The 9,639-nt window shown below is 35.3% G+C and overlaps 1 protein-coding gene across 1 annotated transcript; it reads right to left on the minus strand.

Moving 5' to 3' along the window:
- Positions 1-1,675: 1,675 nt before the first annotated feature.
- On the minus strand, positions 1,676-5,787 carry LOC139881064 (uncharacterized). The gene is made up of 9 exons (XM_071865602.1): positions 5,329-5,787; positions 4,733-4,873; positions 4,138-4,518; positions 3,835-3,939; positions 3,184-3,324; positions 2,602-2,805; positions 2,169-2,261; positions 1,949-2,060; positions 1,676-1,719 (listed from the first exon to the last, which is right to left on the minus strand). The coding sequence occupies exons 1-9, from the start codon at positions 5,785-5,787 to the stop codon at positions 1,676-1,678; spliced, it is 1,680 nt and encodes a 559-aa protein (XP_071721703.1).
- Positions 5,788-9,639: the final 3,852 nt, after the last annotated feature.

Below are 9,639 nucleotides of genomic sequence, written 5' to 3' on the forward strand. Positions count from 1 at the left end.
TTCTACAATGTCTGGGCTTATTGGGTCAGGCAGCTGCCACTGATCTCCAGAAAGTACCTGGTACACTTTGCAATCTTTTGCAATATCAGCATCAGTAAAACGAATTGCCGAAAACTGATCATGTAAAGCCCCCCTCCCCAAGGATCAAACCAAAAAGATGCTTTACTATCCATTCAAAGCTCATACATATAAAACCGCTTCAAATCAGATCGGAGATCTAAAAGATTTCCCCACGCAACACTCAAACGTGGAGGTTTTCTAATACCCCAAAAACTCAACTTACTCAATTTTGTTTCAGTGATCCAAACAGCCCATAACGACTCCTTTTCAGCAAGAATAGCCCACACTTGTTTACTCACCGCATCTCTATTCCATACTTATAAATCCAGCACACCCAATCCTCCTTCCTACTTCAGCTTACACACTGATTTCCAAGTCACCAAACTCTTCCTCGACGAATCCAAACCCGTCCAAAGAAAAGAGCGACACTTCGCATCGATGACTGCCTTCCAGCATAAGCCAAATGCTTTATTGCCCAGGCTCTCAATCAAGTGTCTACCGGCTCAACAAGATTAGAGCAGTGTTCTTTCTTTAGTTTTGTAAATATCAGCGGGACACCTAAGTATTTTACCGGCAAGCTTCCCATCCGAAACCCACAACTATGCAATATCTTCTCGCTCTCTTCAACATGACCACCACTAAAGTAAATGCAACTTTTTTCATCACTTACTTGCAGACCAGAATAACCATGAAACCGATCTAACTGAGACTTCATCCATACCACCGAAGCCTCATCTCCCATACTAAACAAAAATAAGTCATCTGCAAAATACAGATGATTCAATCTCAAAGACTCACATCCTCTATGAAACCGAAAATTGTCAGGAGTATTCAATAGCACCCGAGTTAAAACTTCCATTATCAGAACAAACAATAACGGCAATATAGGATCTCCCTGCTGAAGTCCTTTCTTACCCTACTTTATTAATACAATTGTCCCTTTTAATTCTTTCTTGCCTCCTGCTTGTTTTCATGCTTCTCACGTATTTTTCTAATGAACAGAGTTAAGCCTGAATAAATTTTATGCATGAGTGAACTTAGAAATTCTATGCATGACAACATTTTAGTTCCTATAATATGCATGGAAAAATTTTATATGTCCGATCTAATATATGCATGTTTGATATTTAGCATATTACGTTATTTAGCAACACAATTTTGTGATTAATAATCAAAATATAGGACGCAAACATAAAATCATGTCGAATGTGAAGCTGTTACACTAATGGAAATAACAAAGCAAAGTTGAAACCGGAATCCCACTATTAATAAATTCAACGAAAGGGTGAAAAAGAAAGAAAAATGGAGGAAGAAAACGAAAATAAAAATAAAAATCACGAGACTGACATTACTACTAGAATCAGATTCTCGTTCTTCCCTTTTCTTTTTCTACCCGAAAGAAGAAGAAAATAATAAATTGTTACAATGAGAATAGTAAATATAATTCCTAATCGGATACCGTGTATCGATGAAATATTTCACGTTACGAGGGATTGATTTTATCAGCTGCTGTACTGTGCCAAACTGCAACAATGAAAACTCTCGGAGAGGCCTGAAACAGAGAAAACACCAAAAAGCTTGCTTTTGCTTCTGTAACATATCTCTCGTTATGGTGTTAGTCGCCTTGTAAGCAATAGAGTTGACGGATGTTTCCAGAAGCTGTCACATCATTGGAACAACCCAATCAGAATTCTTCAAAAGCAGATAACGTAACACTAACAACAAGGTACTTAAAATTTTGAGAGAAATGATTTTGAGCCATAGCTTGGCATAGAATATGCGATATTTCTAGACATGGCAGAAAATGATGAATTCGGATGTCCAAAACATAATGGTCGTGTATCTGGAAATTATGTGTTACTGGGCAATGAAGTCAGGATAGCATTACCATATAACCAGTCTTTGAAGTACAAATGAAGAGCAGTGGATAACTCCCGCTTCCGATTCTCTTCAAACGGCAACTCCTTAAGCATTTGCTTTATTTCAACCAAGTTAGTTTGCTGTTAACAAAATAATTAATAAATCAGCCATCTTACAAGCAACAACTCCACTAAGCATGCATACTCTAAAAGTAAATGTGTAATGTTGCATCTCACAGTCTGGCTTACGTTTTTCTGTTGCGATGTCATATATGCGTCTGGCAGCTGGAACGGGTTGTCTTTTGTGGATCCAGAGGATTCCGCTCCATACCAATTTGGAATCTGAGTATCAAGCAACAAAGACATTAAGGGTGCATTTGTTTGGTCGTTTGAGACCTACTCCTTACTTTTCAAACAATATGAAGTGTGGGTATTGTGTGTACTTTGAACTTACTCATAAAAAAAATTCCGTGTTTTGTGCAAATAAGTCGAAAGGGAAACCGTAGATTGGATGATTCTTAGTTAACTTTTGTTTTTTTGTAAAAAATAAAATAGAAGCGCTCTTTCTTTGAGAAATGGATACTTTGAAGTGAAAAAGGTTAAAAAGAAATTGGAGTAACATTGATTGAAAAGAACAAAATGTCAAAGTAGAAGAAAAATTTCAGCAGAAAAAGTACTATACCAAAAAGTTGGTGAATTGGTCAGGGTCTAGGCGTGCAGCTGACTCAGCTTGAACATCAGAGACGCCAGCAGGATGAGATATGGAATCATGCAGATCGACAGCTGCCAATGCCAATGGCTCATTCCATCTGTTGATAGTCGAGTCAATGCCGACTTCAGCCAAATTATCCTCCAATTTGGAGTAGTATGTATTAAATGGCGCAACCTGTAGAGTAGATGTTTGTGAGAAAGGACTTTAGAAGTCTCAATAATATAAGTTTAAACCTTAAAATTTGCACAACCTTTTACCATAATCAATATACGCCGTGATGAATGTTAAATATAATCAAATACTGATGTGCTTTCTAATTGATTGTCACTATCATACTCAAAATACTTATTTTCACTCTCAAGAAGGACTCAAGCAACACACGAAAAGAACAAGTTGCCCTTAAGCATGTATTCGTAACTTTACGGCTTAATAAGGTAAGGTCTCGTAAAATCTTCTTCTTCTAATACAAATATAAATAATGCATAATAGTATAAGCAAAGCTCCCCCAAACTTACTTCAACTAGCATGTAAAAGACAAACAACAAAACTCACCTGCAGCTTATGATTATCACCAACAACAAGAGGTTGCTGATTTACCCCTAAAAAGAATAGGCACTCCCGGCAATTGGCAATGCAGACTCGCTTTGCCGCTGTAATAATATGAACTCTCTCGCAATGTTCAACTCTGACAGCCTACGATCGAAAACTTGATCAGTTAAATGCAATGCCAAAAATTGTCAGAGACACTTGTGGCATAAGAACAAAAAACAAAAATAAAAAATGTGCAAAGTTGCTGTTAGTTGTAGAAGTAGTTTCATGGTTCTTTTCCTGGAAGCACGCTCTGAGATCGAAACTTTACGTGGCAGCATAAAAGGACAAAGGCTAAGGTTTAAGAGAAGACAACATTGAAAATAAAGAGAAAGAAGGGTATATCAGCTGTTTGAAAACCACAACTCAAATTTGTTCCTATTGTATATAAGATGAATCACATTATTCATCTTACATCATACACGGTCTATTAATTCCGAATCAATGAAAACAATAATTTGTAAGAGTCAGAGTAAAATATAAAATATAGGAACGGGAATCAAAACTTCTGAGGGTTTTACTTCTGGGTCCAAGGGTTGGGAAAGTATCTTCAGTTAAATTGACTAGGAGATGCCAAAGTTCCCAATTGTATGAAAATAATATATTTGTCCTTACCTTGCCAACCGCTCCAAGAACTATAGTAGTGTCAGAGCATCCATAGACCGTGGCATATCTCAATGGTGCTAGGACGTAAATGACAGAATCGTGACAATTAAGAACCTGTTATGAAACATGGAATCAGACATTCTCTGAAGGATATAGGCATTAAAATTAAAATCGAAGAGAAAAATAGCAGCTCAGAAAGCAAAGTGAAACATAGGCCAAACAATCAAAAGGAATGTTCAGACAAGAATAATATGGACAGAGTGCAAGATTTATGCATTTGGTAAATGTGTAGTATTTACATATCAAAGCTACCTTTACAGAAGAACCTTTGAGATCAGAAGCTTGTTTCATGCAAGACGATTTAGAGATTCCCTCGATGAAACTTGGACCTCGGGTGCTTGTTGTCGAGGTCTTAGCTGAGCAAGTACCTGCATCGGTCATGGCGACGTCCTGATCGGAGACGCTCGACGGCCCATTTTCTTTTGCAGAAACACCACTGAGATGCTCCAGAGCAGTGGTTATGTTCTGTACAATCCAATCATGTACTTGCACAGCAGGGACAGGAACAGCAGGCATGTCAGGATCTGAATTCGCAAAAAATGGAGCAGCTTGGCTTAAGGGAATTCCTTCAGATCCCTTGTCACCAAATTGGAACAGAAACCCAAGGTGATCAAATCCTTCCATGGTCAAAACCTAAAACATTATGAAGCAGCAAAATTAATCTGAGCAGAAGAAGATAAAAATAAACAACACCCATTCCTTCAACCACATAAAGCATCCTTAAGACATCCAGAAAAACAGAAAAGCCTAAGCCTAACATATGCTGTCAAATGCTACACGAGAAACTTGGGTTAAATCAGCAACCTTCGGATGGTTGATAAATGATGAGAAAGTAATGTTCACGAACCAGAGATTCTTCGCCTTCACTCTGGACAGGTTCTCCCAATAGGGACAGAATATTATCCAGATGCTTTTGCAGGTAGGATAACTGATGAGCCTCTTCATCTGCTTGTGATGGCATAAACCGACGACTATTACTACGCACCAGCTGCAATAAATTAATATCAAACTCAAACTCAAAACAAATTCATTCTAATATGTTTATCATAATCATAATTATATTATCCGAAAACTCAAAAAAAGGCAGTCACACTTGCAGTAAGAGAATAGCAGAACCTATCCAAAACGAGCAATGCCTCACTACCAGAAAGTGATTCTTGACTAGACTAGGAATGCTCATACGAAGGCTAAAAAATCTAATTTTGATACTAGCTGACCCAACAAAAAAAATCCAAAATTTTATAGAGAAAAGTAGCATTTTCTATCATCATATACTAAATCGAGCAGATGTTACAGACCAAAATTAACACAATTACTCAACCCCTATAACACATGAAATGCCGCAGAAGACTTGTTCATTCTAGCACACCTGAAGCTACGCAATGCAATGAATCGCTAAATAATTTTCAGTTAGCATTCGACAGATAATTCGAAATGCAGTACCTGTAGCGGCGACAGCGCCGATAAGTAACCGTCGAATGCAGACGTGGAGGGCCAAACGTCGGCCACGGCAGCAGAATCCTTGTGACTCCTGGGCAAAAGCCTTTTATACGATTGAATATAGATAAAGAGAATCAGATCTCTGACATCGGCTCCTACAGCATCGATTTCATCAGGCTTAGCTCGGACGAGCGGGTCAGACTCTGAGTGGAGCACCGACGAGAGCGTTTCGAGGATGAGGCGAGCATGGTCGACCGAGATCTGAAGCGACTCAGAGAGTGTGGTTGAATCTACCCGGCGAGTCTCGGCGAGCTTCTGCTTGAACGATCCTAGGGCCTGTGTCGGGTCGGTAAAGACGAGTTTCTGAATTGGCAATAGACCGTGCTCGAATGGCTCCCGGCGAGGGTGGATCATCATCGGACCCGTATTCGGACCCGTATTCGGATCCTTGGACTCCGTCATAGTTTGAAAAATGCAGAGAGTTGATTTTGTGAAATGATGAAATTGAAAACGATGATGATGTATTGATCGATCGAGAGAGGGAGAGAAAGGGAGGGAGTGAGGAAACAGATTGTGATCAGATGCACCCGTGCGTATAGTTAACAGTTACCAGAATGGTAATGATTAGACAATGTAAAAAGTTCGGTATAAATTGAGTCGACAGTTATTGCTCCAAATGGAAATTGTTCCAAGTTTTTCACTTCTTACATGTGATTATTCCTTCTTAATAACTCTTCTTACTAACGAAAATGATGATATATTTCTAAAAAAAATTAACTTGATGATTATATGTAATTACTAATTACTAATAATACTAGTACGTTTATTAAAATTCTAAATTGAATATTTTTTTGTTTTGATATTAAAATCTATACTCATTTTGAATAAGTTGTTTTTTCTGATATTACTCCATAGAAAATTAGATTCTTTTATATGTTCATGATGAAATGAAGACAATCTCACAACTCAGACTCACAAGGTAGTGATTTTTGTCATATTGCTAATGTAATCATTTTCCTATCCAGCTAAAGATACTACTCATACTAGTTGTTAGTTTCAAAAATAGAAATTAGAAATTTTTACTTTCCATTGAAACTTGGGCAATAGAACAGCTCAAATGTACATGATGATAGTACTTTCAGTAATTTAGATTTAATCTTGTTCGGAAAAAAAGATAATAATTTTTGTTTATTGAGAGGGTTGGCTTCAAACACTTTTAGGGACTTTTAAAATGTTGTCGATTAATCTATAGAAGAATCGACCAACTATCACTAGATAGTGATATACTGGAACAAGACTCGTTCTAACTTTTTTTTTTTGGGCAACAAAAGTAAAATGGTGGATGAAAAATAAGTCTGCGGTCTGGTGTCGGTCTGTCGGTCGTCCTCCATGAGTGTCAAGAGAGCAAGGTATATACAGTATATCAATATATGGTAAGTAAGTGTTAAACTTAATATTCTTCGTTCATAAATGAAAAAAAAATTACTTTGATAATTACTATGCATTCTCTGGGTATTCGAAATACTTATGATCTTTTTAAATTTTAGTTTTTTTTATCAAAATAAATGAATTTTGATGAGTTTAAAGTAAAATTTTATCCCATACAAAAATCAATTTATAAGCTATATTCAATTTTTATTTTTTTATTTTTTGAAAATACATTTATCTATCTATATAATGGCCGTGGGTGGGCCAATGAATAATTAAAATAACCAGAGATGCACACTGAAGAAGACTGATGTGATGCAGAGGTCAATTAAATTCTCAATAACTCTTTAGTATATGCTTGAGTATTACTCTTATTAAGGTCACATTCTCTATTTTTTCTATATCAAGTCAAATATGTTCTCACTTATAAAAACGACTGTTGTGCACCAACATTTGATTCTTGTCGACGTCAGTAGTGAAAGTTGTTTTAAATACAATCTGGAATTAACTTCAAAAAGCAGCCTCTGCATTTGGTTGAATCAACCCACCAACAATATCTAACATGCCATGGACTCGACATCACATGTCTACTCCAATTTAAGTAATTTACTTTTTCCATTTTTATTTTGTTTAAATTGAATTCGAAATATTCATCGTTGAGTATATCTCCGAATTCGATCAGGAAATGTTATTCATTAATGACATATTTCATCGAGGCCTCTTTTTCGTATTAATTAATACTCCATTTTGATTTCACTAATCATCATTTGCATCCTCTTGCATTACTATTCAATAAACCCTGTCCATCCCAAATCAACCAGCAAATTAATATCAAGGACCATTCACTTAGCACTAGAGAATAGAGGGACTTTATTGACAAAAGAAGGCAAAGTTAGGCACAAGTGTACTCCTGATATTGTGTAGTGGGACTAGTTCACCCAAGCAATTTCATGATGCTGATCACAAGTCACAACTTCCATGATTGATGGCGGCCGGCCTTTAGCTGCCTATCTTGAACCGCCGCTTGCGCCTGCCAGTGCCAACAAAATTTCGAGTTTATTGTTCAAATCACGATACCATATACTTATATTCTAGTCTATCTTTGCACCAACATCTTGGTGCATGATTCACCAATTTAGATGCTGAAATTCGAGGACTTTATAATTTACTAAAAAAATATTCAGAAAAAATCCCTAAAAAATATTTACATGATAACAAACAAAATAAACGAGAATTTCAAATTATAAAACCAATATAAAATGCAATTAATCAATTCGTATATGTTTTCTTATACTTGTGCTTAATGCTTATTGATTGGAGTGATTAATCTATAAAATTTGAGAGAGTAATTAAAGTTAAGAATTAGGAACATGAGTTATTTCATTAATTAATTCAATTGATTTCTTATTAAAATATAGATATACCTAAAAGATTCGTAGACATAATTTTATCGCTGAATTTTCATGTTGTTTGCTTCAATAACGATTATTATTGTTAAATCGATATAAATTGTTGAGAGTTGATTATCGTACGATGGACGGATGTCTCTATAATAAATTGAATATTTGGTAGCGTGCGAGATTGTATTATAAGACTTATGAAAGTGAGATTAGACGTAATAGGTGTAGCTTGAGAAATCAAAATTATATAATTCTATAAATACTTTCTCCATTATATCTTATAATTTGTTTATTGAATTTGTCACTTTATTTATTGTTGTTATTTGTTTGTTTATCGTTTTTAGTCATTTTAATTTAAAACCAATCAGCTCTTTTACATCTTTATATACAAATACTCATTTATGAATTATGTAAAGCTCTTTTCAATATATAGAATCGATACTTAAGACTTATGTTATATGCATATTAGTATTTTTTATTACGTTCGTAATTGTGTGTGAATGAACTATATCCCATTAACTTTGCCAGAATTTGACCCCAATCAGTCTCGATACGTGTAATCTAGCCCCGAGTCACATACATACATAAAAAAGCACACAAATTTCAGTCTAATAAAGTGATGAAAAATAAACTGAAAATATCAAATTTTCATTGAAGGCATTTGAATATGAGCATGGCATATACTCATAGCTAGATACGCCACTTTATTACTCTTCACACGGCATTTAGCTACATATTTGTTCCCATTTTACTTTCATATATTTTCTTCATTCTATATTAATTGTTTATTTTGATTCTAAAAGCGGATGTAACAAAAATCAACTCCAATTCATCTCTTACCTTTTGAAAAGTCAACATATTTTTTGTAATTAAAATAGTATCCACGCCGTTGATGTGATCGTGTGACTCAACCATATTCAGTCTCCAGCTCTCTCGAAAGATAATAGATAGTCCTAAACTCCCTTTTCCTTTTTATTAAAATTATAATCTTCATTATTATTATTTTTATTTTTATTTTATCAATTTACTGTCAATGATATAAGAATGCCGTGAATGGCCGAATATCCTAGGAAAGCCAGACATGAATATTCGATCAGACCATGAAGGACGAGCCTTTTTCAAGTCGTTGTGTATGTAATATGGTGGGTACATACTGCCCGCCTCGAGGACCATTTAGGCATGAGAAATTGTCCACAAACCAATAGGCATCACCCCAAAACAAAAGGAAATTATTGCTAGTCTATATACTACAGTAAGTACTAGCAATCATTAATTATCCCAATCTTCACTCTAATGATCATGTGCGAACCAATTACCCCAACCCAAACTAGGGAAATAAAAATAATTATCACTATTATTAAGCGTTAGTAAAAAAAAAAGAAAAGAAGAATTTTAGTTAATTTGATCATTACCAATTTGCCGTCTAAAACTTTTTAACTTTTATAAAAGTTTGCTACTTTAATAGTTTCGAAATCCTAATTGAATA

Source organism: Rutidosis leptorrhynchoides, unplaced genomic scaffold (genome assembly GCF_046630445.1).
Source record: "Rutidosis leptorrhynchoides isolate AG116_Rl617_1_P2 unplaced genomic scaffold, CSIRO_AGI_Rlap_v1 contig109, whole genome shotgun sequence".
In the NCBI taxonomy this organism is placed as follows: domain Eukaryota; kingdom Viridiplantae; phylum Streptophyta; class Magnoliopsida; order Asterales; family Asteraceae; genus Rutidosis; species Rutidosis leptorrhynchoides.